General features: G+C 46.4%; 2 protein-coding genes across 3 annotated transcripts in view; one reads left to right on the top strand and one right to left on the bottom strand.

The window, feature by feature from the left end:
- The window catches only part of LOC125719530 (multiple epidermal growth factor-like domains protein 9), an 81,306-nt gene extending 64,334 nt beyond the window's left edge, over positions 1-16,972 (bottom strand). Inside the window, exon 1 of the mRNA XM_048994400.1 lies at positions 16,228-16,972. Within this exon, the coding sequence (XP_048850357.1) occupies positions 16,228-16,777 (550 nt within the window). The 5' untranslated portion in view covers positions 16,778-16,972. The remainder of the gene's footprint in view (positions 1-16,227) is intronic.
- Positions 16,973-18,888: 1,916 nt separating this feature from the next.
- Positions 18,889-22,363, top strand: LOC125724787 (serine/threonine-protein phosphatase 6 catalytic subunit-like). Of its 2 annotated transcripts, XM_049001303.1 has the most exons (7): positions 18,889-19,104; positions 19,636-19,731; positions 19,859-19,924; positions 20,218-20,359; positions 20,788-20,867; positions 21,282-21,491; positions 21,605-22,363. In XM_049001303.1, the coding sequence occupies exons 1-7, from the start codon at positions 19,030-19,032 to the stop codon at positions 21,851-21,853; spliced, it is 918 nt and encodes a 305-aa protein (XP_048857260.1). In that variant the 5' UTR covers positions 18,889-19,029; the 3' UTR covers positions 21,854-22,363. The 2 variants fall into 2 exon arrangements, with proteins under 2 accessions (XP_048857260.1, XP_048857262.1); XM_049001305.1 differs by lacking the exon at positions 18,889-19,104 and having other exon boundaries at positions 19,885-19,924.
- The last annotated feature ends 279 nt before the right edge of the window (positions 22,364-22,642 follow it).

The raw sequence follows: 22,642 nt of genomic DNA, 5'->3' as shown, positions 1-22,642 counted from the left end.
GACTGGCCTTCATAATAACATCATTAGACAGCAGCAACCCGTTCAAAATGCTGCTGCTAAAATTTTAACAAATATCTTGGGAAAAAAGCCAATTTTACGTATTTTCCATCCATCCATCCATTTTCCAAACCGCTTATCCTACTGGGTCGTGGGGGGTCCGGAGCCTATCCCGGAAGCAATGGACACAAGGCAGGGAACAACCCAGGATGGGGGGCCAGCCCATCGCAGGGCACACTCACACACTAGTCACTCACACATACACTCCTATGGGCAATTTAGCAACTCCAATTAGCCTCAGCACGTTCTTAGACTGGGGGGAAACCGGAGTACCTGGAGGAAACCCCACGACGACATGGGGAGAACATGCAAACTCCACACACATGTGAGCCAGGCGGAGACTCGAACCCGGGTCCCAGAGGTGTGAGGCAACAGTGCTAACCACGGCACCATCATGCCGCCCCTTTATGTATTTTATTATAGCTATTTTAAAAACCACTCCACTGGCTCCCAGTCATTGTCACGATTGATTTTATTGGTCTACAAAGCCTCAAATACCTGACCTAAAATAAATCACTAATATGTTTAAGAATACAAACCTTGTAGGTCTCTCAGGCCCCAGGAGCTGGTCAGGCCCCAGGAGCTGGTTAGACCCCAGGAGCTGGTTAGACCCCAGGAGCTGGTTAGACCCCAGGAGCTGGTCAGCTCCTGGCATCTAAAGTTCAAAACAAAAACAGCCATTATGTGGGTCACAGCTGGAGCTGCCTCCCATAGGACCCTGGTGGTGCCCCAGTCTTTGCCAGTTTAAAAATATATAAAAATTATATACATAAATATACAACAGAGCCCCTAAATGGTGATTAAAAAAAAATTACAGTATCTGGTGTGCACAAGGATACTAAGCGGTGCCCACCGGATACTTCAGTTAGTATTATATACATATATGTACTACAGACCCCCTAAAGGGACATAAGTGATTTATGTATTTTTTACTGTATCTGGTGCCCACCGGATACTAACTGTTGGGCTTTACTTTAGTTAGTATCTGGTGAGCACTGGTGTAAAAAAATACATAAATCACCTATGTCCCTTTAGGGGCTCCGTAATATACTCTTATTCTCTCAAATCTTTAATTTGATTTCAAATATACTTGCATTTATTTTATATTCTTTTATGCCATTTCATTTTACATTTTTTACTTGAACTACTTTACTCTCCGTTGCTTTATTTCTTATTTTATGTCACTGAGTGTTTTATGTAAAGCACTTTGAATCATTTCATGTATGAAAATGAGCTCTATAAATACACTTGCCTTGCATAAAACTTGCTTTTGTGAAGCTCACCCAGAAAACTGCATCTACGTCTCAATGAAAGGGATTACATTTGCATTTAAAAGGAGAATATAAAGCCCATCTATCTAATGCTGTATGCCTACTGAGCCATACTGTACATAAAGACAGACACACAGAGGAGATACCCACCAGTCCAGCTATTAAAAATCAATCTTATGAATTTCTTACCCTTTACAGGGACCATTGTGGTTTTGCAACAAATAGACACCCCTTACCAGGTCTCCCCACCTCTGGGCAGAGAATCATTTTGGAACTCGGTCTAATTAACCTCCAATTAAGCCGCCTTGTCTCAGCTGAATGATACTCTGGGCTAATTTCCAGAGAGTGGCTTGCTGCCTGTGGAATCCATTAGTGACTCAAAGCGCCTTAAATCAAAACATTAAAAAGAGAAAGCAAGCAAGACGTAACAGCAGGAGTAATTATAGTCTTAGGGAGATTTATGACAGCTGTCCTGCACAGACAGCTAGCTAGTTAAAAGCTTCACGAGAACCAGTAACCAGGAAAGTTATGTGCAGGACATGAGGGAGCTTTGAAAATGCCTTAATCCATCTATCCTAAGTGAGTGAGTGAGTCATTCTGAAATGGATCATTTTAACATTTAAACAAAGCCAGGTGGCACTAAATGACCAGATGGGAAGATGGTGGAGAGAGGATTTCTGGACCTTGAACTGCAGCTTACTGTGAAGTCTGACCAAATGTGCAGCATTACTAACGCTGAACAGGAGAAGAGGACAGCAGCACAAGGCGGAGGCAAGCGGGGCATGTGGGGTATCTACCGGGGGCAGATTCAATGATTCATTATTAATACAAGAGTATAACGATACTTGGTGCATCCCCATGGGGAAATTGCGTGTTCTGCATCCCATCGTGCTCTCCATGAGACACACAGACACATGTACAAATTTGGGGGTCAAAATACAGGGTTGGCCAGGGTCTGACACCCCTTGAGCAGTTGGGGGTTAAGGGTCTTGCTCAAATACCCAGCAGCAGAATCATCCTGCTGACCTTGGGATTTGCACCCATGACCATCCGATTGCAGGGACAGAATGCTAACCAACAATTGCAATTCAAATAATTAATCATTAGATTGACCCCTGCAATCACTGACCTGGTCACCAAGCCTAAACTGACCAAACTACAGTGGCTAATGGAACATGACCCAGTGCCCGGTTACTGACCGGGCGAGGGACTGCCCCCCGCCCTAGCCATGACCGCGGGACACCCAGCAGCACCAGGCAAAGCACGGATGAGAAACAGACGCAATTGTGTTGGATGGCTGGGGGGCCTGGCAGGGGAAATACTCCCAGGCCGAATGTGGGACGAGTCGTAAATGGGGGGGCAAGAGGGAGACCACATTCCACAGGGCTTTGCACTAGCAAAATACACCCCTCATACCAACCTTTCTGTTCAGCAGTACTGATGTAATTTATATTCATTTATTGCAATGTACGTTTTTTCTGTTTGAGTCCCTGGAGCAGTCAGGGGTTAAGGGCCCGGGGACTCAAACCAATAACCTTGTGATTAGAGGCACAGTGTCCAAACCTGCTGAGCCACACGCCACCCCTCACATAAAGGTACATGGTGCAGAGGGGCCTTCACCAGGAGCAGTTCCTGACATTGCAGCGGACGGTCCAATGTCCGGGAAGGCGTCTCAGATGGTGCCTGTGGTGATGGTGGGTTCCGGTCCCCACACGGCGAGATCAGCACTACCTGGAAGGTCGATATTCTGCTCTGCTCTGATTCTCCTGATGAAGGCCATTAAAAAAGACACCCCACCCTCCACCCGGACACCCCACCCCCTGGCAAGGTGACGCAAAACATGATGGGCTATTGTTACACAGGTATTCACACACACACGGTCGGTTTGGGGCAGGGTCACGCAACAACGTAACTGGACCCGCTGCCTGGCTGACACCCCCATGCCAAGGGCACACCTGCCCCAGAGCCAGGGTGTGGGGAACATTAAAACAGAAAGGGCATATGTTCAGAGCCCAGCCCCCACTCCTGCCCCAACCCCCCAGCACGCTCTGGAGCGCGGCCACATCCCAAAACAGCCCTCACTCAAAAGTCAGGTCATGCCCGACACCCTACAGATAAACGTGCTTGAACAAAAACAGCCCCCCCACCCCAAGGGTACCCCACTAATCGGGGACTCTATTCCTGTCACACGAAGAAAGCAATCTCTCTAGAGGACGTCAGGAACAGTAGGGGGGGAGGGGGGGGTGGAGAGGGTGAATGGTGACAGCGGTTCCGGCGTGTATAACTTCCCAGCCAGTGCATGTGGTTTAAAGCTGACCGTCTGAATAGAGTCCTGTCACTGAAGGGAAGGACCGCCCTCTCTCTTGGCATGGACAGCACGCAGTTCTGTGGACCGACCCGGTCAAAGTCCACCAAGGGAACGAAGGACGGTCCAGCACAGATTTCTCTACGGCCTCTTCATGGGCGTCAGGAAGCGCATATACAGACTAAAACTGCAGAAATCTGGAAATCAGTTCCAAACACCCGGAGACCTTAAACACGTTCCTCAGAAACACTAACCAGTGCCTGCGATATGGTTCATACAAGCTAGTCCTTCCATTGCACAGTGAATTTATGTGTGCTAAACTCATAACTTACTAACTCCCCTTCCAGTACAGGGACCATAATACCACGTTGGTTTTAAAAGATCAGAGCCGTAAGCTGCGTAAGTAGCTTTTGACTATTTAAGGCTGGATTTTCCCAGATGAGTGCAGGAGCGAGATGTGCAGCATTAATGTGCTCACAGCAAAATTACTCCCCGCACCCGAACTGGACCCCACACACAGTTTATGTGGCCACTAAAAGGAGTTATGTCTAGGTGGGAGGTTTATAAAAAATTAGGAGAGACTTGTTTAACTACCTGCCTTTACGTCTGCTGTATTTAGATTCTCTCACATTTTAAAAAACGTACCACTACTACAGCTTTGAGGAGGTCTGGGGGTATTAGCAAACCAGCCAATCGGTCTGCTGCGGAATCTTCTGGAAAGAGTCCAAGCCTGAGGCCAGGGAGAAAGCAGGCTGCACTTTCAAACCATGGTAACGCGACGCCAAATCCAACCAGAGTGCCGTATCGCAGAGGTGGGAGTCCCACAAAGCCGCAGTGGGGGAAAAGGATCAAGAAATATATGGGCAACTAAATAGTGGAGACAGTAAAAGTTTCCACACGGGGCCGCTGGGAAGCGAAACGGCACTTCTTGTACAGGCGATTTGTGGCCGCCTCTCGATTACCGTCTGGTAACAAGCTCCATCTGCCTTATAACTGGGTGGCATACCACCCTAAAACACGAAGAACAGCAGCCAGAAAAGCGCAGGGCGACTGGCGGCTCGGCTTCTAGAAGGGCAGGACGGGGAGACAGGGAGCGAGAGCATGAGCGACACACGACTGCGGCCATGAGGCCAGAAGATGCTGATTGCGAGGGGGTGGCAGCATGGTTCGAATTACAGCGGGTACTGTACCCCCCGATCAAGACCCAGACCCCCCCCCCCCCCAAAAGAGACAAAAATAGCAGTTAACGTTTTTCTTTTATTGTAAAAAAAAAAGATAAATTTTTCCTACAAGGTGAGGTAATGTAAAACGATTTCAGACACCCCTAATGTGGTGCATACCATTTAACCACCTCGGTTGCGTCATTCATTCTCATTGATTGACCTGTTCATTGTGTTCGTCTGTCATGGTACTGTTTGTCGTGCATTGGTAAATGTAAATAGCCAGCAGAAGTCTAGCCTGTTGAAAATGTGTTATTTTACAACCTTCATTTATTCGTCAACTACTAATGCAAGCTGACGTCTTTATAACCTGAATTACTTACCATTGCCCTTCTGAGGCCGGTACAGTCAAAGTTACTTATGTTAACTAGCCAGATAAGCTGAGTTCTGTGTTTAAACCAGGCTTATTTGGCGAGGTAAAATCCATCATGGTCATTTCCGAAGCAGATGAACTCCCTATGTTTTCATTCTCATTTTATCATGAATAAATTGTCCCTTTCTGAAATTATTTCGCCTGTGTGGTTTGTTATTAGGCTAATGTTAATGCATAAGAAGGTCTAACGTTATGCTCTGGAAAAACATTACTATCAGTGAAACCTATAGGCACAACGTGAAAAAACTAGCTAGCAAATAAGCCCTACTTGAATTTTAGTGGTATTGATTCTGCATTCCACTATTTCATGTTTATGGACATTTTTAGAAGCTTTATCTGATAGTCCAGATACTGTTTTGTTAAACATAGATTAGAGTTTATTCACAGACACACTATGAGGAAAAGGAAAGATAAAGACCAACACTTTTTTGGTGGTAAAACAAAGTAGAAATTAAATAAGTAGGAAATATTAGTGTTACAGAACATTACACTAAAAGTATAGGTGCAGTTTTGCAAACTGTTAATGTGTATGAAGGAAAGCGATCTGAGAAACAGGGAGTTGGGTCTTGACTCTTACTACCAGGTCTTCAAAATAAACCATTTTTTATAAAGTAAGCTATAGGCTGTTTGTAAATGTACAGTATAGACTTATTACTTTTACTAGTATACTTCTTCAAGGATAATTCCTGGGAGTTATCAAAACCAAATTCTTTTGGATAGGGATAAGGACAATGAGATCTTCTGTATTGATTCTCATTTTGTCGCATGTCCAGACCATGACCGTTTGTTGCGTACATGTTAGTAAACATCCCTAGCGCATCTTGCACTCTTAACATTGATCCTGATGGTGACTATTCGTATTGACGAGGTAGCAGACCATAATGGTCATAGAAGTGTTATGAAGGCAGTACCCCCCAATTATGGAGGGGTAATTCGCACTCTGAGCGGCAGCTATTTTAGCCCTAATGGGGGACAGAGCTCAGATCCGAATTACCCGCCATGGGCAGCTTGTCAGGTACAGCAGCTCATGAACACAGTCAGACTGAATCACGCCCATACTGCGTGCCGACATGGTGCAGTTCCTGTGTGACTCTGCCCCAGAATGGCGGACATGCCTGATCGAAGAGACTTTGAACACAGTGATTCCAGCGTCCCAGAAACAGCCACGATGTCAGGATTCTCACACACTACAGTTTCCAGCGCTTATTGAGAGTGGTGTGATGAGCAAAAACCATCCAGTCAGGGGACCTTCTGAGGGTGAAAACACCTTGTCAATAAGCTGACAGGAGGCCACATGTGGAATAGCAGTCCATAAGAGCAGCTCGCAAGCACTCAAAGTGCTTCTGGCCCGGATAGGTGTACCTAACACACGACAATGGTAACTTCATATCAAGGCAGGAAAACACAGGGCAGCATGGAGGGGTAGTCAAATCATTGGCTATTTTCATATCTCATGTTAAAATGCTAAATTCATCAAAATAACTCCGTTTGCCCATCACCTCCATTAACCGCCTCTCACTAATTTCCCCTCCAAATCTTTGGCTCCTTTCCAGTGTTGTTAGCATGAACACCAAAGCCCAAGGGTGTTATACGCAACACGGAATGAGCACATGTGAACCACTGGCATTTACTGGGGCAATGAAGCGGGTGGGTCCTGTTTAACAAATACTACAGAGACACAGGGGCATTCCCAAGATGAAGCCCCCCAAACCTTGAGAAGAGATACGCGACAATATGCAAGTACATCACTGAAGTACATCAGCATTCAGAAAAGCCACCTGCTTATATATATTAATACATATCTCAAATTTTACATTAAATGTGAAAAAAGATGTTATGAATCAAAACTGTTCAAGCATAGATGAATGGACTGAAAACCCCAAATGGGGGTTTTACCCCAGGGCATGAGAGTAGAGTTATTTAATCTAATGTTTCATTTTTGCTGGGATATACTGCCATTCGCAGAGTATAATATACTCTCTTGAAATATTTAGTGACTCATAGCATAAGACCACATTTTTGGATTTGCCATTTCCAGCTTTAATTTATTAAGATGTTGAGTCACTGCTGGCTTATTCTTAATAACTTTATCAAAATAGCTTTTTTTTGTTAGCAAACTATTTAAAGAAAATGGAATGAAGCTTATTGTCATGGTCGGAATTTTCACACCAAGCGGGCCATTTTCAGACCAGTGCTGCACCGTGGAGAATTCTGGGTACTGTGGGCCTGTGAAGTGCCTGTTGTAGATTGTGTTGTGCTGACACAGTGTATCCGTGATTTTTAAGGACAATGAAGATATTAAGCTGGGCCAATGAAAGACATCAGTCCTTAATGAATGAATTTGTAGCTATCCTCTGTGTGCCCTCCAAAAAGCATTTGCAGGCATACAGGGTGCAGCACAGCGTTTCAACTCGTCCGTTTACGGGCCAGTCTGCGGCTGACAGCCCCTCCCACCGTGGTCACCCAGGGGGAACACGGGAATCGTGTGTTTTCCTTAAGAAGATTCCTGTGTCCGAGTGCATAGCAGATGTCAAATTCACTTTGGATCCAGCGCTGGGACACACACCGTGCCAGGAACAGTGACCAACAAATTATAACAGCAGCAAAAATGGTCTGGAACGCTTATTGTTGTCTTTAAGTTCTCAAACATGAAGACACAGATACCACTTGGTATTTCTGTAAGAGAGTGGATCCTTTTCATGGTGTAAACCGCCTCCATGTTTTCTGCCTACCCCAGGACAGCTGCATTTTCCCATTTCATATATCCCTACAATCACATTCATTTCACCCCACGAAGAACATCACCCCCACCTCCCGCCCCCCATTTCTTGATAGTCACCAGGTGCAGATCATTCCATGCGGAAGTTGTAGAGGTAACAAAACGTCTATTTTTAGAAGGACTCTGCTTTCACTAACGCAGAAAAGTGCCTCCATTTGTGATGCATTTTTGGCTGGTGGTATCCTCATTGGAAGGATGGTGACTCTTGTGTGATGTTTAATTACCTGACATTTGATTTATCTATTTAACAAACACTTATCCAAAGCAATGTACATTTGAGAAGGCTGGGTCAGACACTCTGTACAGTGACTGAAGGGTAAGGGCCTTGCTCCCAGGCATGAGGGTGACATCACTCTGCCGACCCTGGGATTTGAACCAGTGACCTTCTAATCACAGGCACAGGGTCCCAACCCGCTGAGCTGGACACCACTCATTGTAATTACCCCACGTCTGTGGAAATTTATGGGATGAAGAGAAATCCAAGTTGATACAGAGCTGTTGCTTAGCGGGTCGCTGCTAGCCGGGTCTCCGTGACACCCCCGTTCGTAATTGAATGCCCAGGGGCATCGCAGCCACGGACCTCGGGGTCCTGACTCCTCCCTATCCTCTTTGGGGGGCAGCATGCAGCTCAGTGGGCTAAGCCCGGGTGCCTGTAATCAGCAGGTCACTGGTTCAAATCCAGCCTCAGCACGTCTGCGGGTCCTTGAGCGAGGCCCTTAACCCCCAGCTCCCTGGGCGCCGCTACGGGTGGGTGCCCTTCGTGGACAGCTTGCTCTACAAAGAGCAAGCTGAGGGAGGCATAAAGACGATTTCTTCACGGAGATCAATAAAGTACCAATTATTATTATTATTAAATTCAGGGTTGCAGCAGAAAGGGTCACAGCTTCTGGGGGGTCCTGGGAGTCAGACCCCCCCCAACACCTGGCAGCCCACCAAGACTATGCAGTCACCCCAGCATGGGGGTGCAGTCTCCACCATGGCCTGGTGGGTGGGGGCCGCAGTCAGCTGGTCCCGCTGCTCTGAGGCGACAGTATTCTTCAGAGACCTCAAGAGCGACTGAAAGGCTTCTCCACGAGACAAAGAGAGGCCTCTGCAGACAATGGACAAGGGACACGTCTCTCTCAGGACACTGGGCTCCACGGGATCAGCGTTCTGCTTATGAAGCTGCCCCTGAGGACCCTACAGGAAGGTCCTCTTTGTTTCATGGGACAAGAGGCTACTTCACGGAGGCGTCAGATCCAAAGCATGTCACTCGTGCCCCCGTGAGGGTCATGCCAGGTGCCTGGTCTAGTCTGGTACTCAGTTTCCACTCCAGGACCTCTCAGATCTTGATCCAAGCCCTCCCCTTCCTGGCAGCACTGAGCCATGCTGACCCTGACCAGAGAGGGTTTGGCATAGTGATCAGGCAAGGCAGTGTGGTGGGGCTCGAACCGCTGGGGGTGAAGGGGTGTTAGGATTGCAGCAGTCCTGGAAGGTTCCCCCAGAAGGGGAGTCGTGACCCCCCACCCCCACCTTTCCAATGCTCTGCACAGCACTGTGCAGACCTGCAGTTAGACAGCAGTTCGAGAGGGAGAGCGAGATAAGCATCACGATTCCAAAGCACGGTGAAGGGAGGATGAAGGTGGAGCTCAGACTCAAAGAGCAAATAACAATAATAATACTTCAAAATAATAAATCAGTTGCTAAGTGATCTAAAATAAAACACGAAAACCCACCCCTGAGCGAGCTGTTGCTGTCGCATGGATCCCTGTGGAAGGAGCAGGTTTGTGTCTGTCCCTGATATAGCATCATCATCATCCTCCAGTGTGGAAAAGGCATCACGGGACCAATGGACCCCCGAGACAACAGTAACTATAACACCAGAAGTCAACTCGTAAATCAGCGAAGGGGCGGGACTCAGAGACAGGTGGGGGAACCCTTGTGAGGCCTTGGCTGGCATTATTATGGTTATTTACTGCAGCTCCCCACCCCCGAGGCTACAGCAGCCCAGTGCGATAATACAGGAAGTTATTCAGCGAGCACAGGAAGCAGTATCTCCAGCAGTCTGTCGAAACTGACACCGCACCCCAGCGTTCATCCTGCTTAAATGAATAAAGTGATTAAGGGAGGGGGATGTCTCACAGGGTTGGTTAAATGGCAGTTTTAATTAAGCAACTTCACAGAAGTGAAGTGATTGTCAAACTGTTAAGTGACGCACGAGGAATCAGTGAATACAGAGATTAAAATGACATCTCAGAATAGCCAATAAGACTGGGAAAATTCAGAGCCAAGTTTAACTCTCTTTTAATTTCCAAATGAAGTACTTAAAACCATTTAGGAGTATTATTAGGCTAAGCTTACCATCAACAATCATTTTAATTGGTCTTTAATTGTGGCCTGCAGCTACTGGGCAAGTTTAAAGAAAGCCATCTAACAGCCAAGAGGAGGCCGCTGTGGTACTGCCAAAGGTCAGACACAGAACAATAACGTAACCGAGTAAGCAAAACACTGAACACACTTTGCAGGACTGACCTCAAAACCTCTTGCACTCATTTTTGTAAAAACAGCAAGCATCTTTTTAAGGATGCAGGAAGCTTAGGAGCAGCTAATAAATGTTTTGAATTATGTCCTGCGGGCAAATGTTTGAAGAGGAAATGCATACAAATGGAAGCAGGCCACCTTCATGGAGAGTTCAGGGGAAAAGCAAACCGGCAAAGAAAACTCCGGAACAGGACGGTAACGTGAGAAGGTGAGAACTGCACTTTGCAGGCTGAGATTTTAAATATATCTCAACGAAAGTGCCAGGCAAGCATTTACAAAAATGCATTAGTGCAGCTCTACCCCACTCTGTCTGTGAGTGTGTGTGTTTGTGTGCGTTTGTCAGTGGATGATGATGAATTCATTACATTGTCCCCACAGTATAAATGTCCCCACATTGTCATGAAAAACTGTTATTTAGACGTTGTCTGGACCATTTTATCTGGTCCCCACAATAATAAACTAAAAACACCAAAAGTCTTGTACTATGTCCGGTTACTTATGGTTAAGGTTAGGGCTGAGTAGGGGTTGTCATATTTAGAATTAGGGTTAAACCTATAGAAATGAATGCAGAGATTGTGTGTGTGTGTGTGTGTGTGTGTGTGTGTGTGTGTGTGTGTGTGTGTGTGTGTGTGTGTGTGTGTGTGTACGTGTTTGTATGTGAGTGCCCTGTGGTGGACTGGCATCCCATCCAGACTACCCAGTATACTATGCTACCAGAGAGGTGGTTTAGCCCCCTGCACACACACATACACACACAGACACGACAAATCCAGATGCCCCAGTCAAAGGGAAGTTTCTCTTTCTATGTGTTCTCCCCCAGTGGAAGTTTCAAAGGAACACGGGAAGGGGGGGGGCATGCTCGGGGGGGCCTGACAGCGGCACGCTCCACGTCATCTCTCCAGAGGCATCTCAAGGGAGCAGCATTTACGAACAGCCCCCTGGCGACTTGGAAATATGTCAGAGCGGACGAGCAGGAGAGGCGTCATTATCGACCAATGAGAGCAAAGCCGATCAGGAGGGAAAACGAAGGGGTAAACAAACCGAGAAGATGAAAGGGTTCCAGGGGCCTCCTCATGCCACCCAGGACACGATACATAAGAAAGAAGAGCAGTCATTTAAAAAAAACCCTCAAACCACAGAGCGTTCTTCTGAAAAACCTCGGCAAAAAGGTTAAAAGACACTTAAACCTGGACACGTTCACTTATTCTGGGGATAGTATGCATGTACATTTGGTCAGAGCCCAAGCAGAGATGAAGCCATGAAAGTGGGGGGGGCTCATTAAGAAAGCATCAATGCGTCCCTGCACCCTGCACTGTCACACAGCGAAAATGCTCCAAATAACCATGTCCCTGAAGGCCAGTGTCCTCAGGGTCCTGACTTCGCCCCCCCGCCCGTCCCCCAAAATGTAAAAGCTCCACAAGCCACCCTGCATGTCCCTGTTTACGAGTCCAAACCCAGCTAAATCCATAACCTCATACTGCATCCAAAAAAGGTAATCAAACTAACAAGATAATTTACCAATTCTGAGGACTTCTCCTTCCCCCCCCCTGAGTAAACAAACAAATTAAAGTCATCATTCTCCCTGGTTATTACACCCCCTCTGTTAATGCACCAAAATAAACACCTTTATCTCACAGCACCTCCTGATTCCAGCGGACCTGCTAGTACCTGGGTATTGAGTTAATACACCCTACGGAGGTGCAAAAACTAAACCAAACACAGAAATGAAAATTACAAAAGCAACAAAGATCCACACGGCTCAGTTCAGGGAACCTCACAATCCTCAGTCACCAATTACCGTCTTTTTTAATAACACAAATTCAAATAGCTACTCCCACATTCGGATCCTACAGAGCTTGACGGCTCCATCATTTATTTTTATAAACCAGTGACATGATTACAGTTGTTGTCAGGTGACAAAAAGCAGTTTACCTGCAAAACTGTGCAGGTCGTGGCTGAAACCAGCCCCCTATCAGCCATGCAAACCCCACTGCAGACTGCTCTCGACGCCTCAGGGTAACCAAGCTCCCTGGTGTATAATTAATGAAATCTCCCCTAATCCTAACCTCCCCCCTGTACAACAGCAGGCTGGGGCACCAGGCAACCTGTACGGTGCCCAAAAGCAGCCCATGGTGCTACACCGCAGAAGGAACAAGCGTCCGTGTCCCCGTATGAGACACTGTGGTATTTAAAGAGCGTCTGCCTTCCTGGCAGCCTGAAACTGTCATAACAGAGTGGTGGAAATAATGCAGAGCTCTGCATGCTCGAAATGAAGAAAAGTACAGTGGGAAAGTATTTGAAAAGGTCAGCTCGGAATTCCCGGCTTCCGTACCGGCAAAGCCTTTCAGAAGCACCCTGGCTTTCGCACCCTCTTATTTTGTCATTCATTCTGCTCTGTGAGCCAATTTGATTAAGTTACTCCCTTCCCATCTCACAACTAAACATCCGTTCATCGATCTTTCACGTTGCTTATTCAGAATAAGGGTGCAGTGAGCTGGGGAAAGGCTCCATTGCATATATCAAGCCAAAATCAAGCCCTATGCCATAAATACCCAGGAAAACCTGGCTGGGAGAGACACATTATTCACGTGGGATTTGACTAAGGGGTGAACCGGATGCATGCCAAGAAGGCTGGCAGGCCACAGGCAGAGGAACAGTTCCTCTGAGTGAGTAAATTAAAATGTTCCCACCTAGATAAAAAGTTCTTTATGCATCAGCAAGGCCGAGGCAGTGTTTAACTCCAGTTACACAATTGTCTGGGGCTCCAGAAATTTGGGGGCCCCCTGTTGGCCAAGAACAGCCATTACACTAGCAGGGGCCCCAGAAAGAACAACCCGGTCCCTGCAAAACGGCCCTGGCTTTCGAGGCGCGAACCCTTTCTACATCAATTTGCCCTAATGTACACGCATTATGGTTGCCCCCCCAAGGACCCCAAGGGGGTGGGGGAGGTGGGAGGGGGTCTTCACAGCCGAAACATAATGATTCAATGAGTCGCCTACGAACGGGAATCTGTGCCTAGAACACACCCGTGCAGGGAGTGAGAATTAACTGGTATGCGTGTGACTGTTTCAGGTGGCCGGCGAGGCACCAGTTTTACATGGAAGATCGACGGCAGAATCCAGGTCAAGTGTAAACAAAACACACGGCTTCCTGAGTCAAGGCAAAACTGTTAACAAGCTATTTGTGGAAACAGACTGCATCAGAAATGTCTTTCACAGCAATAATACAGACGCAAAGCCCGCGAACGGACATGCAGAACAAGTCAAGACAAATGCTGTCTTGCATCTCACACTGCGTATGAATTACTGACCAAGACCTGGGGGCCACACGCTCCTTAAGCAAGGACCAACTATGAAAATGCATGAATAAAACATTCAGATGCAGCTGTAAAATGACCTGCTGTCAAAAGGCATTTCATCTAACAGGATGTACGATAAAGAAAAGTTAAATTAATATAGAGAGAGAGAGAGAGAGAGAGAGAGAGAGAGAGAGAGAGAGAGAGAGAGAGTCACCACAACCGACCTGCTGAACCAGGAAGAAGAAAGATAGGTCTACTAGCAGATAAGCCCTGTGTTATCAGATAGCAGAAATGAAGACTCATGTGTACTTTCATCTACACCCTACCAAATTCTCTATTACAAGGAGGACTTACAAATATCCAGACATCTGAAAGATGGGACATGGGATACCGCCAACCTGGCAGCCCAACTGGAGCAGACAGAGAGAAGCATTATATAACCAGTCATTAAATATGTACACACACCGGCCTTATTAATATTCATGCTGTAATTATTCTTTCACATTCAATGTGTATTCATTCTCCATAGCCACTCAGGCTAAGAAGAACAGCTCAGAGCCAGAAGCCAATCCCAGGAAGCAGGGGGACACCCTGAGCGCGGTGCCAGTCCATGGGAGGACACACGCCTACTCAAACACAGAAAACTCCACTCACACAGAGCCCGGGATCAAAGCCACGGTACTGGACGCAAAGCCACAAGGCTGCCCACTGAGCCTCCGTGCTGCCCTAACAGCGAAAGCTTGTTTGTGAAGCTGATTTATGTTCATTGTTTTGGTCGTACTCATTGACTTGCTTTTGCAATAACTCAAATACTGCCACCGCCGGTAAATTACTTCTGAGCGGAGGGACTGACAGACAGACTGACGGACAAAATAAGCAAACAAGTCATCCGAAAAGATGTTAAAGTGGTTTGCAAAGTCTGAGAGCCGTAACCACAACGCCGTTTTTGCAGACTGACTGCACACTGTGTAATCGGGACTCACTTAACAAGACCAGCTCCGAGCCGGAGCAGTCGGTGGATCGGCACTGCCAGGCACGGTATTGAGCACAACAGCGCACCGGCGATCTCTCCTCAACCCACTCCAAGTACATTATTCAATATGTTACACTTAGTTCCTTTTTTCATTCTGGTAGAAAACAAACTGACAAGTAAACAGTGACGGGGGACCAACCTCATCATTATATATCTAGGCAGCAGAAGTTCATTTACTGAGATGACCGCAGAGTCCCCACATCAAAACTCTGGCCGGTAGCCAAACATCACCACGTTTGCTATACAAACTTCACTGCCAGCTTTGTAAATATTACCCTGCCCTTAAACACTCTGAATACTACAACAAGCCTCAATTTAAAACGTGATAAATACTGACTGTTTGACCTCAGCCCTGGATACTCTTTTTTTTACAATGTTGCACCAGAGGACTAAGATACAAAATAAAAGCTGTATAGAGAAGCACAACCCCCGCGACTCTGATGCACCTGGTACCTGAATAAGGGCGTCATTACATCCGATCACTCTGGGCTCTAAGTGTTTTAAGGCCAGTCCCGAGTATTTTAGCCCTATTCCTATTTTCCTTCAAAAAAAAAAAAAAGACGTCAGGTCCTAGGTAAACTTGACTTAGCCCCTGATCCTTCCAATAGCCAGAAACTCCTCTGACCTGAACCCACACAAGTTCAACCCAAAAGGACCAGATCCATCTGACAGCCAGCCATGAATGCATGGAGAGCCATTTTCCGTGAGGACTGCCATACCCACCAGTATGCTGTAAAAGCAATCGATCGGTAGGGATTACCTGCGGGGGGGGGGGGGGGGGGGGTGGGGGTGGTTACAGAAATGAGCATCACAGGTGCTTCTTAACGAATAATCCTGGCACAACGTCCCGGCGACTAATATTATCAGAAGCCTGGGGAGCATGTGAGGACGTATGTATGCTTGCGGGAGATTACAGGAACACGTTTCTCCCTAATAAATTAATTTGACAAGAAGACAATGGCTAAGAACTGGGGTATTAAATCCCTCGCTCGTCAGAATGTCAGAATAACGGGAAATTTTCTGAAACTTAATTTCACTTAATTTCCTGAACTAATTCACATCTCTGCGAGATCAGGTTGAACGCGTCGCGGTGTTCGTTAACCAAGGTCAAACACGCAAGTAACTATAGCATATGCCGTTCATGCAAACAAAAAGTGAAAGGCAGACGCAAAACTTCTCTTTACGTCATAACAAGCTGAAAAGCAACAAAAGAAACTCTAGATTTCTGGGAAGACGGGAAGCAGCGGTATGACGGGAAGAGATGAATAAAATGAATTACATAATACGAAGTGACTTCAGAGTGTGCTTGGTTTTGTTAACAGGACATTTATATCGGGTTCTGCCTTCTTCGGGTTCCAAACTCTCCCTCACCTTGTCTGTCGGTCTTGGTGGTAAGTTGGGGGTCGTCACTCTCCCGAACCCATGCTTTGGTGGTCATTTCGGGGACCAGCGACACAGCGTCCCTCGGTGTCTTATGGGCAGTGGTTAGGATCTTAGGGGACGCCGCTGCAGTGAATGACGGTACGGGAACGGCTTCGCCAGTCTGCTTTATCGCAGTTTGTGTAGCGTTTCCAGCTTCAGCGGCAGGTTTAGCGCCAGACGGGGTTACAGTGACTGTACTTCCTGCAGTGGTGAGAGCATGCCGCACTCTGTTTCCAAAAGTCCCAGTGGAAACGGTGGTTGGAGCCGGTGTCAACCCAAAGAAAGTGACCGCTCCGATCCTGTCCTCCGGGAGGTGGTTGGGCATGGTGATGGAGTTGGTCGGTCTCACGGTGGACCCGGGGAATGAAACGGACCCCTTTCCAACAGACGGAACATCGCTTCTGCTGACGCGCGGCGCAGCCTCGTATACCCCAATGCATACAATTAAAACGAAATACAAACTCGGCTTCACGAACATAATTAGGAATGTGCACTTCATGGTATTCCTAACTCTCCATGCAGTCGCCGGAAAATGGCACCTTCTCGGGAAGCTTATAGTTCGTGCCGATCTCCAGCTTCTCCCACTCAGCTCCTGATAAGGACAACTTGTTTTTCAAGTAGGACGCCTGCCCCGGCAGCGCGCGCTCTAACGGTTACTCCTGCGCCGAATGACAGGCTCGCTACTCTACTACGCTCCCACAGGAGCCCCACCCCCTCACGTGCCAAGTCGATGACGGACCCTCAGATGGACCAATGAACATTGCGAGGGGCGGGGCCGACAGTATAAATGGCTTGAAGTCCTGTTCACTTCCATCTCTTCGGTCAGTTGCAAAAAGACAGGAACCTTCCTAACCGAAGTGACATGTGTTTAGAATCAGCGATATCTGGAAAACGTACACAATAACACGAACTGGTAGATTCCTGTTAATCAAGATCATTCATTATTTTCTGAGATAATTCAGCCAAACAGTCTGATTGAACCTGCCTGTGTGCTGAAGTTAGTTTTAGGGTAAATTCTCAAAACCATGAATAACACATTACGTTTTCGTAGTTTATTTCGCACAGCTTTACATTTGCCTAGTATTCGAAAAGTTTTATAATTAATTTTAGATACTAATAAGAAAATACATGTTTTAGGGGAAATAGTGAGAAAGTGTAACAGATTACCTTAGTAAAATGGGGCACGACTCAGGTGTTTTTATAATTCACGTCTATATTGTAATGGTGTAATTATGACATTCGCAATATTCATTGGAGGTCCCCTACTTAATGTAAAACTGAAAAAACATTTATGTATCGTCCCATTAAATGATATAGGCCTATAACTCTGGCCAAAGCTTCTGTGCAGATAATGTTCATACCCTGAGAATCTACTGCTCCAGTATTTTCGTACGGATTATTACAGCACACAAATTTTGATGGCCAAGACAAGCCCCAGAATCTCAGCGGCCCAAAAGCGCCATCTACTGGTACGGAATGTCGTGTGAGCAGCAGAAACCGAGTACTTCATGATTATTCATTGGCAGGCTTCCGCAAATAAATAAAACATATAGCGCTACAAAGCATATTGAGTAAAGGTTTTTTGATACAACGTTTATCCACTACGTTCATCTAAAGAAATATGAAATTCTGACAGTTCACAAAACCAAATGTATAACTGTGGGTTGGGAGTTGGTGGGGGGGAGGTTTGAGGACTCCACCCATTTAAGGGGGTCCAGGGGGTTGTACTAGCTGGTTTTGATTATTTGATTATTGCTACAACACACGCCACCCCATAATTTACGCTCGTGCACGGAACCCAAAGTCTGCTCGGTTCAGGTCCCAAGAATACTGCTGTACTGCCATAGCACTCTTATAACCTCCTGAACTTTGAATAGCTCCGTCATGGCAATAATAACAGCAGGAGAAAACATTAATATAGACTTGCTTCTTCGTCAGCAGCCAAGTCACAGAGGATGCATTCTATACGATGCACGCAATTCTAGGTGTCTGAATGAATTAACGCATATCATCCATCCTGCCGGACGGCTTATCTAGCACTGGGTTAGCTTGGAACCCATTCCAGGGAGCACACGAAACAAGGTGGGGTACCTTTCCATCCAAGGACCCAACAGAGGTGGATAGTTCAGGCCCAGAAAGTAAAAATCCAGACCAGTTTAGTACTTTGTGGCTGTGAGTCTTTATGCTTAGCTGCTGGTTAATATAAAATCCTGGTGTGGATTTTTACTTTCTGGGCCTTAACTATCCACCTCTGGGACACCATCGGCATCAGGCAATTTTGAGCCACCAATTCACCCTATAACCCAAATGTTTTTAGGGAGAGAACAGAGTACCCAGGGAAATATGAATTTTGTGCAAAAGTCCGATGACAGTGTTAAATGAATATAAAAACATCACATATAAAAGTAAACACCCACCAGGAAACCGACACGATAAAAACGAGGTATACTTAATTATGACGATGGGTTATGCCCGCGCCGCTTCCTGGTCAATAAGCGTCACCTTTGCTCTTTCATATCGTGTATGTATGTGTGTCAGTGTGCGTGTTCATTTATACAAGCTTGACATCCTCGCTTTTGTGTTGCATTTAGCATTCAAACGTACGTGACAGGATGGCTTTAATTTAGGCTGGATACCTGAAGAGCACAAGCATTGCTTGCAGTAAAAATTTTCGGCGGATTTAGGGGGGAATAATAAAGCGGATGTGACGTACAAAGGTCACCGTCGCCCGCATCTTCCCCGGTGGACGCGATGGCGCCGTTAGACTTGGATAAATACGTGGAGATAGCGAGGGAATGCAAATACCTTCCCGAAAACGATTTAAAGGTGAGCAAAGAGTTCTGCTCGTTCTGCAAAATAATTATATGTATTATATATATCGGTTGCGCTCGCACGCATTGCACTGCGAAGCGGACGTATATGGCGCTCAGATACTTAGAAATGACAGCTGTGCATACGCACCGTAGACTACTGCTTTGGAAGGATAACTCCCTGAGATAAGTGTGATCGGTTATCAGGGTCGTTGGAAATCCACGGGTTATGTGCAGCTGTTTTGCTGTCAAATTGCAGTTTTGCTACGATTGCTCTTGACTGTGTAGAAACAAGGGTGGTCACGATGCAGTGCTTTTATTTACCATGCAAATGTTACTATGCTTCATCTCGTTTTTTTCATTCAAGACGACGACTTGCAAGACCTTGCAAGTACTTTGTGTGTGTGCTTTACGTGTGTTTTGTGGCGGTGTTGGTACATGTGATGGTGTATGTGATCTAGATCCGGAAGGGTACTTCTAGGGGAGGACGTGTTAAAATCGGCAATACTGCGACATGACTGTGCCCTGAATGGCCCATCCTTTGCAGAGACTCTGCGACTATGTGTGTGACCTTCTTCTGGAGGAGTCCAATGTACAGCCCGTCTCCACTCCGGTCACAGTCTGTGGAGACATACATGGACAGGTAGGTGATGGCCTTTTAATCCAAGATAATGATTGAATGTATTTTTTCTTTGCATGATTAATTAACAGTATCAGCTGGACTGACGTTGTTCCCTGTTTTTCTTAACCTTCCACCCTACTGCTTTTAGTTTTATGACCTGTGTGAACTTTTCAGAACTGGGGGGCAGGTTCCAGACACAAACTATATTTTTATGGTGAGTATTGAAATTTGTCGAGCTGGCTTGTGTGGGTTATTGTGTTGTCCGAAGATGGCTCTGTGCCGTCCGTCTACATTTTGATGTTACTTTTGACTAAATTTGGTTATTCTGAACCCGGCAGAAGGCAGTTACACCATGCCATCTCCTGTCTATAAAATAGATTTTTTTTTTATCTCATTCGTGGAATATGTTATTTCTTGTCATTTATTGCATGTTAATGTCGCAACCGCAGATTGTACTGGAGCATTTCGCATGACCAGACTCTCCGGGTCATGATGTTCTGCTCGTAGGGTGACTTTGTTGACCGTGGATACTACAGCCTGGAGACCTTCACCTATCTGCTGGCGCTGAAAGCAAAGTGGCCCGACCGCATCACTCTGCTGCGGGGGAACCACGAGAGCCGGCAGATCACACAGGTCTACGGATTCTACGGTGAGCTGCTTCGCCGCGTCTCGGGGTCGCGGTACATGGCGAGCTGCCGCCACAAGTCATCCCTGATTGTCCCCGAAGCGATGAGAGTGCACGCAGAATACGGAGAAGTCACGCTTGCAGCCTTAACATCAGCTGACAGCTGTCCGCTTCATTCTGATAGATCATCACATTTAAATGTGATTTTCTAACGAAAGCAGATGAAACATTCTTGATAATACATTGGGAAAGCAGGCTTATACACTACATATTGTAGCAAAATAGCTTTAATGGTGTTCAGTTTCTTCTGTGTTGTTTTAAATGTTATTGGCATGTGCCCGTGATCGGCTGGCATTTAGCGTGCATGTGCCCATGTGGTTTGAGTGCAGTGAAAGGTTTTAGGTGTGGACAGATTCTTGTGTTATCCTGAAATCTGCCTTTTTGTCTTCTAGATGAGTGCCAAACCAAGTATGGAAACGCAAATGCGTGGCGATACTGTACGAAGGTGTTTGACATGCTTACAGTGGCTGCTGTGAGTATAGCAGCTTATTAATGTTATGATGCAGTGACTATTGCATGTTATGATGCAGTGACTATTTGGCGCTTCAGCAGTGTACAGTCTGAAGTCCACAGAGCTGCACTGCAGGTTGTAAGCCATCCCAGGGAGCACAGGAAACAAGATGCAGCCTTTGCTACTGTAAACCAGATATAATGCAAGGAGGAAGGGGCTAATTTGGCTACGCTAACAGATAGTTGCTATGGAAACTACAGCGACAATACAGAATTTGAATCTGAAGCACCAGCATCACTAAAAGTATTGTTAAGAATCTTTCAGAATTATTGTTCCTTTCAGTAAATTGATGTGATTCCGGCCCCATAACTGGTAGATATGAGACCTTTCCTTCTCTCGATGTGGTCGTTTGATGACATTGGTCTCCTGGTACAGCTTCTTGACGAGCAGATCCTGTGTGTGCACGGTGGTCTGTCGCCCGATATCAAGACCCTGGATCAGATCCGTACCATTGAGCGCAACCAGGAGATCCCGCACAAAGGGGCCTTTTGCGACCTGGTGTGGTCCGACCCGGAGGATGTGGACACATGGGCCATTAGCCCACGGGGAGCTGGTTGGCTCTTTGGAGCAAAAGTCACAAATGAGGTTAGATGCTAACACCATTCAGAAAGCTAAAAGCGTATGTGGTCATGGCTGGTATTTGTCATGTGATCCTTCATTTTGTGTCATAATTCTTTAACCCCCTTCCCACGTTGCAGTTTGTCCACATCAACAACTTGAAGCTCATCTGCCGCGCCCACCAGCTCGTCCATGAGGGTTACAAGTTCATGTTCGACGAGAAGCTGGTGACGGTGTGGTCGGCACCGAACTACTGCTACCGCTGTGGGAACATCGCCTCCATCATGGTGTTCAAGGACGCCAGCACGCGGGAGCCTAAGCTGTTCCGCGCTGTGCCTGACTCGGAGCGCGTCATCCCACCCAGAACGACGACACCATACTTCCTCTAAGTTTGAGAGTTAACGCCCCCTCTCTTCCAGGCCGCTGGTGTACATATCACCATTTTTCTGTTCTCCACTAAACATTTAAAGTTTGATGTTATTAAATTATGCTGTTTTTAATCGCAGAATTTATAGTCTCCGGAATCACCCGGTAACGTGGAAATGTTTCTTATTTCCTCATTCGCGTATGTTTTCTCCTGGCTATGCAGGCCTCTCATTATATCGCTCTACGATAAATCGGTCCCTAAACATGTGGAGGTTAAGTGTACTTTTGTTAATCTTATCACTGTTGTGACACAGTCACATGACACCTGTTGCTATGGTACTTCATCGCACTCAGTCGTGTTGCTTGAATGCAGAAGTTGGTGGTGCAGCCATGAAATGAGTCTGGCTCACGTGCCACGAGGGTGTTAGATCTTTGCTTTGGACGTAACTTGGGGAGAAAGTGAGAGATGCAAGGCGTGGGACGTGGTCCAGTGACATTGAGGCTTTGCTCTGAACAAAATATGTGCCAGTTATCATTCATGTAAAAAAAAAATGCAGCTCTGATGATATAATTTGTAAGTACACATATAAATATATCAGTTAGCTGACAGCTGGAATAGTCTCCATGCAGATGTAGGACTACGATGAGGTGAGCTACTCTAGGAAATATTGTGTGCTGTTTTGTGTGGCAGGATTATTGTGCTCCAGCCAAAGTTTGCAGACAGAATCCATTCAGTCATATTAAAAAAGCTTCTTAATGGCTGGGAGGTGCAGGTGAGGGATATTGTATTTGTACAGGAAAAATATTGTAAT

The sequence above is a fragment of the Brienomyrus brachyistius genome, chromosome 2 (assembly GCF_023856365.1).
Source record: "Brienomyrus brachyistius isolate T26 chromosome 2, BBRACH_0.4, whole genome shotgun sequence".
In the NCBI taxonomy this organism is placed as follows: Eukaryota; Metazoa; Chordata; class Actinopteri; order Osteoglossiformes; family Mormyridae; genus Brienomyrus; species Brienomyrus brachyistius.
The sequence above is the reverse complement of the archived record's forward strand: the minus strand, read 5'-3'. Positions and strand labels throughout refer to the sequence as shown.